Source organism: Medicago truncatula, chromosome 1 (assembly GCF_003473485.1).
Source record: "Medicago truncatula cultivar Jemalong A17 chromosome 1, MtrunA17r5.0-ANR, whole genome shotgun sequence".
Lineage (NCBI taxonomy): Eukaryota > Viridiplantae > Streptophyta > Magnoliopsida > Fabales > Fabaceae > Medicago > Medicago truncatula.
In genome coordinates, this window is record NC_053042.1 from 51,969,293 (window position 1) to 51,990,996 (window position 21,704).

The 21,704-nt window shown below is 31.5% G+C and overlaps 2 protein-coding genes across 3 annotated transcripts; both read right to left on the reverse strand.

Moving 5' to 3' along the window:
- Window positions 1–28: 28 nt before the first annotated feature.
- On the reverse strand, window positions 29–6,990 carry LOC25485352 (QWRF motif-containing protein 2). 2 transcript variants are annotated; one of them, XM_013614537.3, is made up of 6 exons: window positions 5,378–6,990; window positions 3,291–3,410; window positions 3,009–3,125; window positions 2,841–2,930; window positions 595–702; window positions 29–514 (listed from the first exon to the last, which is right to left on the reverse strand). In XM_013614537.3, exons 1-6 carry the CDS (start codon window positions 6,731–6,733, stop codon window positions 455–457), a joined length of 1,851 nt encoding a protein of 616 aa, XP_013469991.1. In that variant the 5' UTR covers window positions 6,734–6,990; the 3' UTR covers window positions 29–454. The 2 variants fall into 2 exon arrangements, with proteins under 2 accessions (XP_013469991.1, XP_013469990.1); XM_013614536.3 differs by having other exon boundaries at window positions 595–705.
- A 7,074-nt stretch (window positions 6,991–14,064) lies between these two features.
- LOC25485353 (40S ribosomal protein S29) lies at window positions 14,065–15,122 on the reverse strand. Its single transcript, XM_013614538.3, has 3 exons — window positions 14,964–15,122; window positions 14,394–14,493; window positions 14,065–14,307 (listed from the first exon to the last, which is right to left on the reverse strand). The coding sequence occupies exons 1-3, from the start codon at window positions 15,023–15,025 to the stop codon at window positions 14,299–14,301; spliced, it is 171 nt and encodes a 56-aa protein (XP_013469992.1). The 5' UTR covers window positions 15,026–15,122; the 3' UTR covers window positions 14,065–14,298.
- Between the last annotated feature and the right edge of the window lie 6,582 nt (window positions 15,123–21,704).

The window sequence follows — 21,704 nt, forward strand, 5'->3', positions numbered from 1 at the left end:
CTTTTCAGTTGAATAAAAGAAATGAATATTTAAAACTAATAGAGCATAATACTCCATTGATTCAAATGAAGATCTAGGCAACAAACTACCTACTAAACAATAATTAGTTGATTACATATTGATATATACACAGACAGACACTCAGCTTTTCCTCAAATGACAAGGTAATTGTATACATCTTAATTAATCTAACTATCTAGTGAGAGAGAAAAGCTGTTTTTTTCCTTTTGTAAACTGTAATATTCAGACACATGGGATACACTACACACAAGACATTCAAGACCGCACTAGGTTTCAGAAACCAGCAAACAGAAACCAGCTATTGACTCTCCATTTCATTCCATTCTTATTACCTTCTTTTGTGTTAAATAAAAGGCTTGGGAGAGTAGTGTGTTAGCATTAGGAGTGAGAGCTGTCAGGTCAAATAAAATCAATTCTACACACGTGTTTGTTGTTAAGAAGCTGGTGCACGAGAAAGTTGTAACATATGCGTTCTTAGGCTACAATCCTTGACCTGCCACAATATTTTTAGATAAGAATAGCGATATAGTCAAAATTAGAACGAGAAAGCTTCGGACAAACATGATTAATTACCTGCATGGCTGCTAAGGAAGACAAAAAATCCTTGCATTGTTGAAGCAAAAACCTTTCCTTTGATGTTACCTTTAGGATCTCCGCTACCAAGCAGTTAGTTTCTTCCACCTGCTACAAACGAATAGTTTTCAATATACTAATAGAATAGAAGTGTAAATACTTGCTCATCTCAAACCTAACTCCCGCTTCCCCTCTCTCTCTTTATGCATGAACCATTCCATGAGTGGCCTAGTATGAAACTTAAATGAACGTGTTTGGATAAAAAGCTTAATTAAGTGCTTATTGCTTAATGCGCTTATCATATAAGTGCTTATGTAAAAGCTATTTCTATAAAAGAAAGATAAAATAAAGTCAAACTATTTTCCTTTAAGTTTTAAACTGTTTTCATAAGTTATGTTGAAGAGCTTATGAAAAACAACGTATGGACATGTCATAACCTATTTTCATAAGCTCTCTCAAAGTCTCACAGGTACTTATGCCAGTAGGTAAGCTCAAATTAGTCAACCCAAACAGGTCTTAAATAAGCAATTGGCTTTTGGCCTTGAGGAATGTTGTCTTCAACTCTTCCAGAATTAAGCAAGGGTTCCTATGGGGAGGGAGTCTTAATAATAAGTTGGATTTACTGAATTTGCTTTTTGATAAACTAAAATGGTCCATATAGTGAGAAAATGTTTTGGTGGTTCTTGTATAATGCAGCAAAATGGTGTTGATTGGTCCATCAAAATTGACCCCACCTAATAAGCTGAGTTGTTACAAATGCAGCTCCTTTTCATCATATATTTGAAAAGGTGACCACAGAAGGCAAAACAATAAAAATAATAAAATCTATGATGGCTGCAGAAATGAACCCACACATACAACCATGTGTGGAATATTGTGCATCTTAGCCCAGATCCAGGGGATAGTTCAAGGAACCACACATCAATCATTTAAAAAAAAATTAAACAATCTATCCAGGTTCTACAATGCAATCACTATGCTACATTAGAATTTTGATCATTCCTTTGGGTAGTGTGAATCGACGCTAAATATTTAGAGCTCAAAAGCAAATGAGGTTGAGATTGACAAGAAACCTAGCAACACATCAAATACTTAAAGGGTCTTGTTAACCGGTGCCCCCGGGGCACTGGTTAAGGAATCTATAAATAGAATTTCTGTCTTGAAAATATAATCTGTCACTTTTTATCAGGTAATAATTACATTACTTTTTAGTAAAAACTGGTGCTTAACCAATGCCCCGGGGGCACTGGTTAACATTCTCCATACTTAAAAAACAAGAACAAGGTGCGGTGCGCTATACGTATATACACAGCTAAAAAAAGTATTTCATATATACACGGCTAAAAAAAAGATTTGGTAGGTCAAATATGTATCAGTTAATCAATATGATATTTTTTTAGAATAGTGTCACAACTCCGAAGTGTTTTTTAACCCTATGAGAAAGATGAGGATAAGACGCCAATTTTAATGTGCCCATGCTATGACCATAGACCGACAAAGTTAAGCACATATAAGGTAAGAATATGTTCGACTTGATAAATGATATCATGCGCTTACTAGCCAAGATATCTTTCATACTTTTTGTTTGATTATTTTCAGCTTAATATCTTATTGTTGAGTTTTTTTTTTTTGTTGACATAACCATCTAGTTCTTGGGGGAAGGGGCCCTCGTAATTTGGAGTTTGACATGGAGGTATGTTAGACCTAACCAAGGATTGTTCCAATCAAGGATCAAACTTGGTACTCCAAATCAATTTGAATTTAACTGAAGCTCATGAAGCACTTGACGCCAACCACTTGGTTTATATGGCATCAAGACAGTGGACAATAGTGTGTCCATCATTATGAGCTTTTGATCCTTTAAGATTTTAAATTTTCTTCATTTACAAAAGATTCTGCGCAAATATCAATCTAAATAAGAATTCTTTAATTTGTTATTCATTATATTTGCAAAAAGCAATAAATATGATCTATTAAATGGTAATGAAACAGGTAATGGGTAAACTAACAAGCTAATTTTGGCTCTATTTTGAAGAATTTAAAATCCAAGTATCCTTTTTCCAAGGATTATAATAACACTCAATAATTGGTAGAATGGCTTCACTTGATTTGACAAAATCTTAACCAATCAAGGAATGTATTACTTCTAACTTAAATGCCCAACTTTTGAGTAGAAGTCCAGACAATAAATTTTAAACACTTCATTGATGCTTCAAAATTAAAAGAACCACCTTATAAAAACTCACCTTTGACGAAAGAGAATATATTGAGGATGCCATTGCTTGCATCACATCAACTGCGGACCCCAAAGCATCCTTCAAATTTGGCACATCGGCCTGATAAAAAAATAAGAGTTCAATATTTGACAAACTATTTTAAATTAGTATGGAGTATCCAAAAATTGCAGTACATACTGTTGCTTTTTCAACAAGCGGAAGACGGAGAGTACTGGCCCTCAAAGCTTCAGTTGCTCCAAGTACAGAACTGGAGTGATCTCTATCTAAAAGGGCCCATTCTTCCAAATACGAAATCTATGACAGAGCAGAATATACTTCAATTATGACAAACAATAATAATAAAATAATTAATAGTGATCAAATATCCAAATGCATTTCTAATTATGACTCTAATATAAAAATAACACTGTACTTTGTAACACATGCTTGATATATTGGCGAAATACTATTGAGTCATACCTGTCCCTTTAGAATGGAAGTGAGCTTCAACTTTTGCCTCAGCAATACCAGCTTGATTCTTTTAAGTATGACTGAATGTCGAAGCTCTGAGATTGTTACCCATGCGTTCCACAAATGTGTCTGGCACAATAAAATCATTTAGTTTAGCTTTAGTGTATAGTACATTACCATGTGTATGTATTGTTATCGGCCAACAGTATTGCTACTGTCATCCTAAACATTGTAGGAGTGCATTATTCCGTGGCACATGAGTAAACACTTAATAACATTGTCAGCATAGTGAAAAACCATAAAAGCATTTAATTATTGAATGTCACTAAGACCAGTAGAACTCCACAGCCTATAAATTATTGTAAAGAAAGCTTAAATAGGGACAACTTTGATGGACACTGGACTCATTGTCAACATGTTATTAAATTAAGCTGTAGAATAAAGGTTTCAACTTGAGATAAACTTAAACCCTTTCCAGCAACTACTTTGATTTTCTGTGCATATAATTTTTGTCCGCAAAGATAGAAGGTTTATGATAGGTTTGTTAGTTGGAAGTTACAATTAGTTGAGATTGAGATAGTTAGAGAGGTAGACTATGTAATATATTGATATAAAAAGGGATGAAAAGGAGACTCCGAGACTGCATTGACTCTTGTGATTTGAGATAGTATTGGGGTCTTTGCCCTTTTGGCATACGAACGTACAGACCCTCGAAGCTCTACAATATATTGTATAATCAGAGGATTTCTTCCCTAAATTTTGACTTGCTAATTGGTTGAGCTCCATATGTGGGAAGAAAGAACGAGAAAAACATATAGGTAACATCATTATTCTTTCGATTATTAAGCCAATAATTCCATAAGAAACATATATTTCCTAGAATCCTAGATACTAAAGAGGAGAAAAAAATTATGACATAGAGAATACAGACCACAATGGAAATAAAATAGAACGACCTCGCCTAAATCAATAAAATACCAGGTTCCTATCAGCTTATATCCATTTCCATTCAATTGGCTTATTGTAAAATCCTACTTGTTTCTGTTACGATATAGAATAAAGGGTAACTACTAACTAGAGTAGTTAAGAGTTGATAGAGAAGTTAGTTAGTTAGCTAGTTGGATAGTTACGGTAATAACATGTATAAATAGAAGGATACATAGATAGAGGGAATCATTGAGCATTGTAAACTCCTGCGAATAGAGTGGTCACTCTATTGTTAAGGGGAACCCTTGGAGGAGAGACTTCTCTCCTATTCTCTTTTTTTCCCTCAACTTTTCAAAAAAAATAGTTCATTCTTCTCAATTTAATTCTTGGGTTCCTAACAGTTTCTAAGACACTTAAGCCAAATATAGGACAACGGCACAACGCTGCTTGCAAATTTCTACGTGAAAACATTTCACTATAGAGCTTCCTAGTTAGATCACCACCAACAAGATAGTTTCTTGGTGTCATTGGTCAGATTCTTAACTCAATACAAACCAGAACAGATGTCATATAAGGTCTCTGAAGATATTTTGAACATTAGTACCAAATCATTAGGGGAGAATTTGTGAGAACTCCTTGTTGATAATTATTTACAGGCTAGATCATCTACTAATGAGCCTGCATTATCTGCAACTAGAAAGACACTGTGCAACGGTTGAAAACTTTGAAATCTCCAAACACTTAAAAGAGATGGAATGATGATGAGAAGTACTATCTATACTTCGAGATTAAGATCATGAATCCAATAAATGCAAAATGATTTTCATCATCTCTGTCAATCTGCACTCTAAAATCTAGCATATTTCCTTGAAAATCAGATAGCAATATTCATCATTCACCCCGAGACCTTAGCTGACAGCCTAAACTTCTAGCACAGGGTTTCTAATGTTGTTCGACATTAAAACCCTACGCAGAAAATAGCAATTTGCAAGCACAATAAACAACATCCCACTAACCTAAATCATTCCACAAAGCACACTATAAAAAATGAAGCAATGGACAATTACTGGCAAAAAAAAAAAAATAACAATTGCAATATTCATGACACTAACAAATAACAAAAACTATAATATCGAACATGGTTTGACAGAACACAAATTCAACCATACCTCTGCATTCAATTTCTGCACCATAAAGGCAGCATCAGCCCTAGCATTAACGAACCGCCACTGCACATACCGATTATAAAGAAGCCTCAAGGTATGCGCATCAAATATCCGATCTTCCCCTATCTTCCCTCTCCTCACATCAGCAGAGAAGCTAAGAATCGAAGGTGAACTACCAGAATTACTATTGATGGTGCTAGCAACCGCACTTCTCACCTTAGAAGGACTAGAAAACCCTCTGGATGGAGAAGACGCAGCCGATGCCCAAAGTTTACTAGGCGAAGCAGGCCGCGCATTTCCCCTTATAGGAGAAGCCATTGTTCTCGGCGACATCATAGGTCCATCACTGTTATACCTTTTCAATTGAGAATTCTTAGATGGAACACTGATCCTTGAAGCAGGACTAGTTGACAAAGGTGAACCAGGATCTTGTAACCGACGCAACCGGCTATTAGTTTCCTGCCAAAACTTGGAAGAAACAACAATACCACGATTTTCCCTCGGAACCTTAAGAGCACCAAGAGAAGAATCATGTCCTCCTCCTGAATTACTGCCAGATGAAACACTATCAGTATCAGAAGCATTAACATCATAATTCAAAGAATGTTCATTCAATTGAGTAGTTTTCCCTAAATCCAAACTCAAACCACCTAACCCATCAAAAGAATCTCTTCTTCTACCACTCTCAATAACCATTGATTGTTGCAATGCACGTACAACTTTCTTCTCACCAACACCAACACCACCATAATCCACACTCCTTGACAAGTGATTGTTTGTGTTCGTGTTTGTCTGTCTCGAACGTGCTGGCCATCTATGCTGATCCGAGGGTCGAGAATTCTCACCCTGATCTCCTTTTCCAGAAACAGAAGGAGTAACCCTCCGTCGCTCCGGCGTGACGGCTTTCGCTTTACTCTTACTAATAGGAAGTGAAAAGGCCTCACCTTGAAAAGAAACAGACAAACTCCTAGTGGAAGTTACTAGAAGCTTAGTTGCTTCAGGAACTGGGGTTGTTGGTCTAGTAGGTCTCCTACGGTCCACAGATTGAGAACGTTTAGGTACAGCAACTGGTGTTGAAGATGATGAATTCGTTGAACGTGACAAAAGTGGTGAAGCAAATCTTCTTGAAGAAGATGAAGAAGAAGAAGAAGAAGACACTGTTGTTGTTGTTGATGTTGTAGTTGTAGTTGTAGTAGTTGTTGAAGAAGAAGAAGAAGAAGAAGGTGAAGGAGACATGTACCTAGAAGAAATTTGTCTACCTTTTCTTCTGGGTAAGACACCATTGTTATTGTTATTGTTGTTGTTGTTGATGTCGGACCTTGAAGAGGTTAATGGGTTTTCAGAAATGGCAGCCACCATTGCAAAAAGGTGAAAACTTTACCTCACATTGTTACCTTCATAGCTACAAAACAAAAGAATCTGAAGTGTATGAGTATGAAAAAGATGCAGATCAAGGAGATGGAAAATGGGTATGGTTCAGATTCAGCAATTTTTTTAACAAGGAACAGTGAAACAAAGAAATAGCGTTGTTTTGCTTGTGAGAGAGGTTTTAGAGAGAGAAAGTGAAGTAGGTGAATAAACTAAATAAAATTGAAAATGAAATTTTTTTAGAGAGAGAGAGAGGGTTTTGTTTTTGTTTTTGTTTTTGTTTTGGTTTTGGTGAATCTTTGGAAGAACGTTAATGTTAAGTTGAATGAACTAAACGACACTTTGTTAGTTTTTTAAGCTTCTTAATCCTTTTTCTTTCTCTCACTCAAAGTCAAAATGTTATTTTTTAGTATAAGTTTATTGTATTGTGTTTGTGTGTGAATTTCTTCTTGCTATGATTTTTACTTTGAAGGAAGGATAATGTTTTCAAGAAAACAAGGGAATTTAAAAAGAACATGATATAAAAAAGAAGAAGAAATATTTGATAAATTAGTCAAAATGAAAAAAATATGATTCATTATGATGACTAGTTCACAACAGCACTAGTCAATTTTAAGACGAATTCAAGAGGAGATCAAAACACAATTTACATACACAAAATATTTTTGTGATTTTCTCTTATGTTCATAAATAATACTCTATCTGTCTTAAAATATAAGTAAAAATTGATCAATAAAAATTATTTTCTCTTCTTTAAAAAAAAGTTATTTTCTCTTATTTTTGCTTACATTTTATAACGAATTGAATACAAATGATTGAATTGACTCCTTCATAATGTTTTGAGCGCAACATTTATTGTCAATATGATTGTGAGTATCTCTTTAAGAAACGATGGGTAAAGTAATTTTGTAAACGTGTTTTTTAAGTCTTGAGACTTACTCAAACTTTGATGAGTCATAAAATTCAACTCATTTAAACCTTTTTTCCAAAAAATAATACAAATGATTATCAGCATAAAAAATAATAAAAATCTCATTCTACAAATTAATTTTTTTTTAGGATGTAAGCATGACATATAACATCATCTCTTATAAAAAAAAAAAAAGGTATACCTTGGTGATTCATCAAAATATAATCGGATCAAGTTTTTTCTATTTTAATTAATATAATGCGGAAGTACGAGATTATTATACTGAGCTTTAAGCATTTACATAATTTACTTTTACATTATACATTAACCTAATTTCTTCAGATATATCAGGTATATGAATGAATATAAATCATTCCATTTATATAATATTCAACGTTTATCTTTTCATTCTTTCAAAAAAAAAAATGTTTATCTTTTCATGTGACATTTTGTCTCACATATCAGTTGTGCTTTCTTATTTATATGTGAAATATCCTTCTAAAATATTGTAAGTTTTTTTTTACCCTTAAAATGCTACAACTTGATCTTACGAGCTCTTACGAGCTCCATAATGGCTTCTTCTCTTTGCTCTTCTCTTAGCCCTTAAATTTATAATCAATACTCTATGTTGGGGGAGTTAAGCTCTCTATATATGACTTTATAATCTAAACAGATCTTTATGCAGTAGTATTTTCTAATAAAATAAAAAGCAATTATGGAGCAACTTTGATTATATGAGAACATGTCACACCAATATTGTTTTATATCAAAGAAATATATTTTAATCCCTTTGATTTTTTATTTTTTTTTAGTATGTAAATAGTTGCATAATTGAAAGTTTTAATCCCTCCTTTAAAAAAAAAGTTTTAATCCCTTTAAAACCAAATTCTTTCAATTTGACTATGTATTTTCAAATACGTTTAAACTGGTCTCTCAACTATTTTTTTTTTTTAAGTGATGCAAATTTGATTATGTGTGTCTGTGTCAACTGAATTTTATACTTGTTGATTCGTCAAATTCTATAGTATAACGACACAAATATCCATTTTATTCACCATCTATCTATGATTCTTCTTCTATGAATTCAAAGATCTTCTCTATCTTGGATTGATCATCGTCCTTTCACTATAATTTTCTTTTTACGAAAAAAGGAAAATTAAAAAATTAAAAAATAAATAAATAAAAACTGACGCAAGGAAAGGATTAGAGCAACTTTGTGTTTTAATTTGATAATAAAATGCAGTGAATAGTAGTCGTATTATCTTGGAATTAGTTAGTAGTTTGGCATCTCTAAGAAATCAATAGTAGTAATTTGTTAGGAGTGATTTGAAAAGAAAGAAAGCAAGTCGGCTATATAATTAGACTTGAATGAAACTGAAGTGCATTAAATTTTTCTTTTTCTTCTACTTAATTCCTTGATCTTACCAAACTTAACATCAATATTGTTGGTCCCTTGAAGCCTTTCATGCATGGATGATATCTTCAACTACAAAAGTACGTGGAAAAAAAGGGAAAACACTTATACAATTTCTAATACTATATAAATGTGTAAAAATAACTTTTATTTTTTCATAATTGGAGGAATACAAGAAGTGTAACAATATCAAGACACTATGATAAGCACACTCGCTTAATAGTATTTCACGTGGTATAAATTGTAAGTTTATATGTAATATAATATAATAATGTATAATGTGTGTATAAAGATTGAGATAGATTGATTACTTCATTAGGAAAGAGATGAATGAGCTAACGTTGATGAAAGCAATTACAGTGGTTGATGTTATCAATTAAATGAAATGAAATGCCCTAAAAGTTTAGACATTATCAACCAAAAAAGGCAGTAGTGTTGGCTAATTGTGATTTTTGCAAGCTAAGCTATAATCAATTTACTATTAATTATAACTAGATTAAAGATGCTACATCTCTTTCTTCATGTCCCTTTCCATTTACACCACTCATTGCAAGCTTTGAACGCTTCTTATATTTCTTATTATCAACATCTACCTCTTTAATTTTCTGTTTTCTCAAACCTTCTTCACATTTAATTAATTTCATCAATTTTGACCAATAAAAGGAGAGAAATAGATATTATTATTATTAATTTAAAAAAAATATGGGGGAGAGATTAAATTTATTAAGCTTTCATATTATATAAAGGTTAATGGAAGTAGTATAAAATATCCCAAATTGATATTTGTAATTTTAAATTATTTTTGCCTTGCCCTCTGAACCTGCTTATGGTTAGTTAGTTTCATTTCATCTGACAGCATCTTGTGCTAATAAATATATTTAAAATTGTGACTCTACCCTTGGCTGACGGCGTAGCTCCCTCATTATTTAATTAAATAGCTACATTAAAATGTTTTTTTCTTGTCACAGACTAGTAATACTACATTACATAGGGTATAATAATAATTTGTGCAACAAAAAAACAAATAGGGTGTACTGTAATTTATAAAGTACTTGTTGAATACATATTTCTGTAATAATTCTAGTATAATCACTAGAAGACATAATCCATATTTTAATTATTATTTGAAGAAACAACAAGACTGAGCTCTGCAGCAATTCAACTAAAATACAGTATTTAATATTGTGTGTCTGCTAAGATAATGGTTTGACAAAACTCTTTTTTTGTTTGTACAAATTTGACAAAAACATTTTATTAATCTAAACAACTACAATAAATTTAAATATCTTGATTTACATTGAAGCTACCTTTTCCTTTATAGTATAATTTTGCTCACATGTGTGCCATTAGTCATGAATCACTTGATTATGATAAGAAAGGCAAAATCAATATGCAAAAATGCCAAGCCTAGTGCTATAGATTATGATGATTTGTTTCACAATAAATTATAATTACAATTTAGCACCTGCCTTAGACCTTGCCACATCTTTATCCAAAATAATTTCCAGGTGACCCTAGAAGCAATAGGAGTTGGAGTTGGAGTTGGATAGAATTCATTTTGTTTGTTGTTGTAGTTAATCAACTAAATAATTAGTTAGAGCTACATGATTATCCACCACAACTAGCTAGCTACTTCAACAATAAAGGACACAAATTTTAATTTGTACCAAATCCCTCGGTTAAGTATTTTACTTTGGCAAGTCAAATTACTAATTGCTAGATAATATCATCTATAATTAAGACTAATTAATAGTTCATACTTATAAATAATCTATGGTTATTGTAATTTCCCATTTGGTATTAGAAGACAAAAGATATTGTAAATGCATAATTTTAATGTGAAGGCAAATGTAACTTAAGGCACACTCAACACAACTCAATGGAATAGTAATAGTAATAGGTTAAAAGTAAACAACCACTCAAAGATATCCGTTTATAAGATATTATTTAATTAATTAACTTTGCTTCGGAAGTGATTATGGGTTTAAGGAAATTATATTGCTTGTCTGTCCCATAGCTTTCTAACTTTGTTTCTCCTTTCCAGCTCAATTACCCCACAAAGGAGAAAGTTTGTGATTATTTATTACCAATAGCAAAAGAAAAGAAAAAAATGTGATACTCAACTATGTAGCTTCGAAGTTGGTTTGTGTATTGGCGGCTATTTTGCATGCTCCAAAATGTGCTATTATTATATTGCTTTGAAGAGGTTAATAATCCTTGAAGCCAAAGATTCAAGATTCCTGGTATTTGATTTGTTGAGTTAGTGCTTTGAGTACTCAAAGTACCCCATTTTAAGTAATTTCTTATTTATTTTAGTACACGGCTTATCAGTTGGAAACATTTTGGTATATTCATTCTTACTTTGAATGATGATGGCATAATTTGACATGACAATCAAAAGTGAATGAAGTAAGAGTGGATTTAAAATTTTGGACTACTCTACTACCTAAATATAGAAATATCGATTAGATGATTTATTTTTTGTCCAATGAATATAGTTCAATTGATAAAAACATTAAATAATGTAAGGGTTGAGACTCGAACTTTAGATTTTTCATTTATTCATCTTATGAGTGAATTTCTAGCAAATAGACTACTTAACTAAAAAATGATTTATTTTATCTGAATCCAATGAATGTCAAACACCCTTATTTACTTTAATAAAATCAACATTATTTATAATATATATGTCTAATTTTAAGAAGTAAAACTGTGAAATTGCTTAGATTAAATTGAACTCGCATCTCTTTACTCCATATTGTTTTTGGTGGAACCTTTACTATCTTTATGTACAGGTTATCTTTACTCATTATTTACTTTCTTTTTTTACTCATTATTTACTTTTGAGAAACCTTCCCTCAAGCAATGCATCCAAGGAACATTTATCTCCCTATCTTAAAGCTGACTCGTGTGTAGAGAATTTATTGTCTTATGATAATCAATTCAGCATAAAGTTAATTCAGTGAAAAGCTCAATTATCATAATCTCTAAAACAGTGCAAATTTTTTAGAAAAAATAGATCCCGAAAATGATAGGTTACTTGTATAACTAAATATTATTTTCAAAGGTATTGGATTACATTTTACGATTAAGAGGTCAGCTATTGGTACTTTGCTTATAAGCTTGTAGTAAAAAAAAGCCATATATTCAACTGTTCTTTCTATTTTACTAATAATTTGCTAAGTAGAATGAATGAAACACATTTTAAAGAACTCAAGGAATAACGTGGCTTGATACATCATTTGAATCTAATTCTTTTACCCTTTGTGGTTATCACTCAATTCTTATACTCTTGAGCTATCTTTAGAAGCGACAATTTCTTTTTATATGTTAATTGTGTAAGCACTGCTTTGACATTTTAAGATAAATTAATCACTTCCTTTTTATTCCTTTTTCAACATCTTGCCGACCAAAAAAGTACCGATATCTCAACTCTATATATTCTATAGGATACCTTCTCTCCAATGGTTCTCAATCCTATAGAAAACTGTTTAGTGTTTCTCAATTTGCAACCCCGCATATGAAATTGTTGGTAGAAAGATTAAAATATGGTCCCATAAAACACCTTATTTTTCCATAAAAATTGATTTGCGATGTGAAACATTGATGGAAAAATAAGTTAAACAATGAAGTCTGGACTTTTAAGTGTATCTACAAAAACATATATAGATTCATATTCAAGAACATTCAAACACGTCAAAATTAGCTCTATATTTTTGAAATCAACTTCACACTAAAATGAATACGATGCTGAAATGCCTTGTAAAGGAAGGAATTCAATTAGAGGCCAGCAGCATTAGTGTGGGATTGGTTGGTACAACTTACAAAGCAGGTAACATAACAGTTTTTTAAGCTTTTGATCTCTGTGGGTCGCACCGACATCAAATCTATATACACACTACGACTCTAAGACCAAATAGGATAATTCTTTCTACTCTTATCCAATTGCCACATGCATTTGTTGTTTCAATAGCAATCTTTGGCACATGCAAATTTTCTTTATTTGCAACAGGATAATGAGATGACAAAAAGGCATTGTTTGGTTGATATATAGAGGTAGATATAGACGTGAGTGGTATTATTGTTCGCCTACCTCATTTAAAAAGGATATAAACCTTCTGATTTCCATATGAATCTGACCTATCATCTGATTTTTTTGGTTTCACTAGAAAACAGGAATTTAAACGGACGCATTGCATTTTTAAGTTTTGTTTTTTATTCTTCTGCCTATCTATGTCCCGTTTAGCCTAAATTCAGAAAAAGAAAAGAGAACCTATAACTATAATCTATGTACCAAGAGTGTTTTAGTCAAAATTTAGTAAAAGAAAAGAGAACCTATAGATGTAACAAATCTATCAAATAGTATGTTTTACAAACGAGGGTGGAACGTGATTATATATTGTACAAAATTGTACTGGCACAAGACAGTAAACTGGATGCTCAAAGCAAACGTCTACAAATACAAGGCGGTTTTTGGTCAATTGAATTAAACAGTTCATATCATAATAAATCAATTGTAGACTACTTCATTGTTATGAACACTGACCCACAAAGATCACAGATAGGTAAAGAAATTACTACTATATCTTAAGGTTTTAATTAAAGAACAAAATCAATTGAAACTTGATGACAGGCACTCTCAGTACAATGAAATCATTACTTGTTTGTCGTTACAATAAGGAAGCCACCAATAGAAATCAAATTAAACGCAGTCACAAACTACATGATGTAGAAAATATGCGAACGAGCGACCAATCGTGATCAGTCCTAGAAAATAATGTTTTGATTATTTTAAAAACAAAGATTACTGACACAAGATGTATACAGTAGAATCATAATCGAACGTTCAGAAATTGCTGACTGCATAAAAACACAATCTGTATGACCTTAAAATTGATGCGTGGGGCAACATCAATTAAACAATAATCACACAATCCTAATTCCAACGTTTATAATATATAACAAAAAATAGCAGAGTGAAAATAAATTAGACAAAGATTTGTGAATCAAGGTTGTGTAGATTTAGAGAAGTTAGAACAACGCAGATAGGGAAGTCAATAGTAGAAGGCAATGTATATATAAAAAAGGAGTTTCAACCTCAATTCAAAAATATAAAGTCTGACAAATAAAGTAAATGCAAAAACAATTATATAGTTTCTTCAAACATAACCACCTCACAACATTCTAATGACGAAACCTAAGATTGGCTGGGCAGAGAAAATAGCTCTTCATTCAACGGTACTGCAACAAAAATAATAACAAAAGGTGTTACTCGTACAGAGATTTTAAATGATTGAATCTAAGGACATCACAATCAAATGTTTTACCTTAATGAAGCCAATTTCCTTGGCATTGCTGTGGAAGCATTGCCTGCAGCACATAAGGCCATACTTCCTGATCAATCCATGTGAATTCCCGCACACACGACTACAGAGAGTAAGACAAAACAAGATCACAATCAACAAGACAATTCAAAATTAAAAAAACAACTCATCTGCAATACAAAATCAATTGTTCTACAGAATTGTGAGAATGTTTATAATATACACTATTGTTCAAAAATTAATGTTCACTGTTGCTCATATAATATAAGGTTTTCCACTAAATTACATATGTTCAAATCATCGACAATGAGAACAAAACAACATTAAACCAAATCAGTAATAAACAAGCTTCTTAGCTATAAGCTCAGTTAATATCCCCAAAATATATTATGAATAGCACGAGTCATCAATCTCAAACCCAAACAGCACAACCCAAAGCAATAGAACATGGAAACAAATAGTTAAACGTTTCAAAATTCATAAATCATGATCAAAATGTAAACTTTAACGGTGGAAAATACTAGAAACCTAGATGAATCAAAAAAAGTTATGAGAATCGAAGATTGAACATACCAAGTGCGGGAACCAGGACCATAGGTCTTGGGGTGAGAGTTCCAAACATTTGAGTGTCCCATGTTTTATTGATTTGATCGCCGGTGAGACTCAAATGCGCAAACAGCTGAAGAATTGTGTGGTAGGTGAAGGATATTTCGATGATGCAAATGCCAATTTATACAAAGAATCAAAATTAGGGTTTTCTGTTTCTTTTGGGTGGTGGGTTAGATATTACTTGGGCTTCATTTGGCCCATATCAACTATTAAGACGATATACTTAATTTTGTGCGGTGATTTGTTGCACTTACAGGGAATATAATTTATAATTCTAACACCCCTCCTCAATCAACTATGTATATTGATGATCTATGTGTGCTTAGTTGTCACATATTTACTCAACATAGAAGAAGGAATATCATTGGTTACACAATCATAGTCATAATGAAAACAAATATTGAATATTTTAATCACACATTAGCAATAGTTAGTTTTATTTTCACTTCTCATTATTTATCCTTATCTATTTTCATAAAATAAACTATGTGATTTATATGTAAATCAGTGTTGTAACTTGTAGGCTCTTACTTACATATGTTTTGATCGAGTATTATAATAAACAAAATTAGCAACAAAAGAAAAAAGGTAGAAGGAAATGAATTTGATAATGTGTTATCTCAAGTCCATGTAAATTTTATTACTTTTGCATGTTCCCTTCTTACCCAATTCTACTAAGCATACTTCAAACACATGCCTTGTCCTACTGTCCATGTACAAACATTAGTATTGTTGATGTGTTGTTGTTGAGTCAATTAGTTGTTACTACCTTTGAGTCAAACAAGAAAGTTTGTTAGTGTTACTACAAGAATATATAATTACAATATTCAAGTTCTGTTTTCAATTGTTACTTGCATTTCACCATCATATAACCTCAGAGATGGCATGTCTTGCTTTGTTTGGACTTGTGCTTGTTAACCAAACCCGTTCTTCGAGTATTTTTTAGCTTAAGTGGTAATTAAGAGGTCTGGTTACTTTTTATTGCTTGCACTTATACAAGAATTGGATTATTTGGTGGTTTTTAAGTATGTTTATGTTTCTACTTTCAAGGAGCAACAAAGGTTGGTATCCGAAAGGAAAATTTGATTGGTATCCTATTATTGATTGGCTGTTTTTTGGAGTATACATGATTGAGGTACCTATTCCTATGAATTCATGATGGAGGTGATGCTAGTGTATTAGAGTTCTCCTAGTTCCTTCCTGGACCATCGTAAGGGTCTAGTGTAAGCGGTGGAATACTTATGTGTGTATTTTGTTCAGTCGGTATTCTGGTGGTATGCCTAGATTTGACACTTTGAGATCTGTTGTAACTGTATTTTATGATTGTCTGATTGTCTAACACATGATCTATTGTAGCTGTATTTTGTGATTGTAACATTTCTCTAGCTTTTCTCTTTAATCTGAATCGATATTTTTTTGTTGAAATGTCTATATAACTTGGATGCATAACTTGTTGAAATGTCTATATTATTGTAGTATGAAGCATATGAATGTAGATGTGATTGGAGAAGGTCAAGATGAAACTACTGTGGCATCTGAGAATAACGATACTAATAAGAAAACAATGTAAGCAGTTTGAAATTTTTTTGAGAAAATCGGTAAAAAGATAGATGACATAGAAAGGGTTGCATGAAATTTTTGCAAAAAAAAGTGCTGTCAGAAAAAACCCAAAGTCCGGGAAAAATATGGTACTTCGCATCTCATGCGTCATGTTATTAGTTGCAAAATTATCTTGTCAAAACTCAATAGTCTTGAACAACCTTTTAACATGACCGAAATCAACCAAAAAACTCATCATAGCATGCTTGCGGAAGCTATTGTTGCTCATGATATTCCTTATAATTTTGTTGAGTATGATAAAATTCGAGTATGGATGAATTATTTGAATCCTTATGCTGAAATGGTCTGTAGGAATACCGAAGTTTCAAATATTAAAAATATATATAACAGGGAAATAATCAAGCTTAAGGAAATCATGGGTATGATTCTGAATAGAATTTGCTTAACTTCATATCTTTGGACAACATTAACAAGTAAAAGATATATCTGTTTAATCGCTCATTTTGTAGATGAAAATTAGAAGTTAGTAATTTTATCATAGTTAAAATCACTTTTTCAAAAAGAATATGTCTTGTAAATACTAATTATATTACTAGCATAATATATTGATATTTTAATGGGTTTAAATATAATACTTTCATAGTCTAAAGAAACTTTACACTAAGAACTAGTTAAAATCGCTTTTTAAAACACATCAATTTTAGTGTTAAAAAATACACAATCTAACGAAATATAGACTAATAAATGTTGTATCCCACAAATATCTTTTACATGTTTGATTTCATCTCCTTTCAGCCTTCAAAACAATTTTGCCTCCTTTCACAAATAAGAAGTTTGCGATTTTCTTAAATTCTTTACACATAAAATAAATTGTTGAATAAATTATAAATAAAAAAATTACTATTTTAGTATTTCTATTATCTAATTAGATTTATTATATCTTGTTTTTCTTTATGATATTGAGTGTAATTTCACGCTATTGAATCAAAATTGAATATTATATCATTGTTATTTCATTTTGGGTTGCACGAAAATAAATTCTCAACCTTTATAATTCGTGAACAATAATGTTTTATCTACATTTTACTTTTAGGGTATTTGTTGTAAATAAATTTTTGACTCTCCTATAAGAAGAAATGAAGACTCTGATATTTTTAACTATTGACATTTAATTTGTTATCGACATATTAAACTATGTTATGCAACATTTCATTTCTGATTTTAAGATAGACTCTATTTTGTGTATAGAAATATTAATATAATTAGATACTAAACTTTTCTGGTTGTTCGTACTAGTTTTTTTGTTTGATTTGTTTTTAAGCTAAGTAATTTTAATTATTTTTTTAAGAAATAAAACTCATTGGATTGGTTAAAAGTTGAAAATTGTCATGAATTTCTTATTTTTAATTTCCTGTTTAAACATGTGCCCAACGTGTGTTTAAAATCATTTTTTTTTTATGTTTTTAACCACATGTTTAGATTTGAAGGCTTTGACATGATGGGTGAAGTCAAAAGTGACGATTTGAGGAATTTAAATTTTTTAAACCTCGTTAAGAATTAATTAACAGGAAAGTAGGTATTCATCTTTATCATTGCTGATTTTTTTGTTTACTATTATAGTTCAAATATTAATTAAATTTTTTGTTATGAAGATGTTGTTATGGGTTGTGCGTTTGCTACTATGGAGTTCTTATATCACAAAGAAACAGTGTGGTTCCTCGGGTTCAACTATCAACTCAAGACGTTTTAGATAATATAGTTCATAATGAAGAGGAAAACGACGAGGGAATATTAATTAGTGAAGTTTATAACGAGAAACAATGGTTGTGTTCACGAGGGGTCTTTGGACCACCAACTCAAATCTGTCAGGTAACATATCCTTTTTTAGGGAAGGTAACATATCATATGAGGTGGATATTAGGTAACATATCCTATGAGGTGAAGGTTAAAATATAAAAGAATGAAATTTTGGAGTATCGCATATGAGTCTCGTTACATTACTTGTCAGATCTACACACTCGTAGAACTAAACCTTTCAATCATCTTTTTACCCAACTAACTTTTTGCGTTCCTTCTGAATTTTTATTTTTACTCTCGTTCAAATTATGTAATCCGAACTAATTTTACAATATTTGTGTGTGTGAGTTTGATAGTAATCAATAATTCAAATTAATCAAATTGTTTTGATGATGAGTGTAACACCCTGTTTTCCCCACTTGAATTTTTTTGCATAAATCAGAGTAAAACAACTAAACAGGATGCTACACTTCTTTCAAAGCTGAATATAGTAAAATTACTAATTATCTCAATCATCAAATTAAATCTTATTGCAGCGGAAATTATTTAAACGTTTAAAACAACTTTGGCACAAAGGCCTCAATGTAAAATCTCATAAAATTATTCCAACAACATGTTCATAAAACTTCATAAAATAATACGTAAGGAACATAAAACAACAACAAAATTCTCATCCCGTTACGTATCAGAGCGACCCTAAGACGACGACACGTGAGAGAGTCGACTCACTTCACAACTAATCTTGATTACCTGCAAGTTACCCAATTGTGAGGGCAACATTTCCAAGCAGAAGGGGTGAGATTTCACATTCAATAATAATAAGCATATAATTCATCAAAAGCATTTAACAACTTATACTTCATCAATTAATAACATTACTCTTCTTATAAAACTTCATTAATAACTCAATCAACTTCTAATCATCATTAACTTCATATTCATTACATTATACCCAACGTCATACAACAACATAAACATCACATCATAACATCATTTTATAACATCATATACTTCACATCATAAACATCATCATATAACAACATAATCACAACATAAACAACATCATAAACAACATAACAACATCATAAGCACTTCATTAACGACACATGGGTAAATAACAACTTAACAACAACGACACGACTTCAACTCGACAATGCAACTTAGACATCTTACACATCTTGAACCGTCTAGACAAAATGCAACCACGACCTCTTAATCATGCATGTGGTACCAACCAGGGCATCAAGCCCCCAACGTATTGAGCGTAAATAGGCTCACATGGCATCAAACCCTCAACTTACCGGGCATCAAGCCCTCAACATAATATGTATAAATATACATTACAGGGCATCAAGCCCTCAACTTAAATGAGTATGCATGGACTCAACATCTTACAACTTAAACAACTTAGACATCTCATATGACTCCAATAATTTGGATCAACATCTTACAACTTAAACAACTTAGACCAACATTAACATCCTAATCACGACAACAAGACAACACCATTAAATAATATGCAGCAAGTCAACATCAACAATAATAATCTCATGTAACCATTACAACTTCATATCAACATCTTTCACAATATATAAATCTTTCATATTATTAACAACATCAAATCATATTCATCAACATATACATTCATATAATATTTCATCAATCATGAACAACATCATATAACATCATATTCATCAACATATACATTCATATAATAATTCATCAACCACGAACAACATCATATAACATCATATTCATCAACATATACATTCATATAGATATTAAATCACCCAACAAGGATATTCACATCAAACCAAATTAGATCTATCACCACATAGGTTAAATACTCTTAAACCCCTTAATTAGATCCATCATATTCATATATTTTTAAAAATCAACTTGTGTACCCGTGCATTGTACGTTTTTTTACTGATGCATTGTACAAGTGTCTTTTTCTTTTCTGGAATACATTGTACGAGTTTTTACATAAATTAAATTAAATATGAGTATCTAAAACCTCTAAAAGAAAAAAAATCAATATTTTTTTTACAAATTAAAAGAAGAGGGTATTGATGCTTGTTGGTTTCTTTTTATTTAGCTCGTTTTTGCTGAATTTTTGGTTAGGGAGAAAGAAAAGGAGTGATAAGTCTTATAATAAATGTTTCATTTTTATTTACTAATCCACCGTAATTAAAATATTTAACCTTCTCCCAAAACACACTTACGATTTAGATACATAAGTCAGCCTATGTACATGTGCATTGTACGAGATTTTACACTAATTAAATTAAATATAAATATAAAAGAATACATTGTACAATTCTTTACGTTAATTAAATTAAGGGATATGATCAAATGACACCATGTTGTCAAATTAAATTGATACATAATCATAATCATTAATTAAACTTTAATCTGATGTCTCTCATCAATTCGTTAAATGCTCACATGCTTGATCAAATGATCTAAATTTTAATTTTAGAATCAATTTATTCTTTTTTTTATTTATTAATTATTTACCATTTGATTTCTCCCAGCAATTTTTGGTAAATAATTAATAAAAAAAGAAAGAATAAATTGTTTCTAAAATTAAAATGTAGATAATTTGATCAAACATGTGAGCATTTAATGAATTGATGAGAGACGTGAGATTAAAGTTGGATTAATGGTTATGGTTTGGTGTCAAATTTAATTTGACACCATGGTGTCATTTGATTCTATCCCTTAAATTAAATATAAATATAAAAACTCTTAAAGAATCCACAAGTCCTAGTTCAACTGAGGAAATGCCGAAATTGTTAAGCCGAATACCATGACCGGGGTTCGAATCCCAGTACCTCCACTTATGTGTGTGAGTTTATAATATGGCTTTGTCATTTCGTCTATCTACAAAAAAAAAAAAAATCTTAAAAGAAAACATATAAAAATAATTTTTTATTCTTACAAATCAATACGTAAAAGCATAGTTTTGAAAACCGGACCGGACCGGACGGTTTGAACCGGTCCGACCGTGAACTGGCGTGGTGACCGGTTCGAGTTGATAAACGGATCGGTCATGCAATCAAACCGGCCTGAACCAGTGAGACTCGGCCAAACTCGGGGAAAATCGATGAACCGGCGGGTTTGACAAACCGGACCGGTTCTATGCGAAGCAGAAATTAAATCATATTAATTTTCCAAAAAATGGCAGCGCAGGGTGTTGAATCCGCGTCTCTTAGATTGCAATGCAATCCCTTTACCCACTGCACTGTGTAGATCTTTTATTTTTATCTTGCTTCTTATCAATTATATATAATAACTGAACTGTTTTTTTTAAAGGGAACCAAACACTCTTTTTTATTTTAAGGA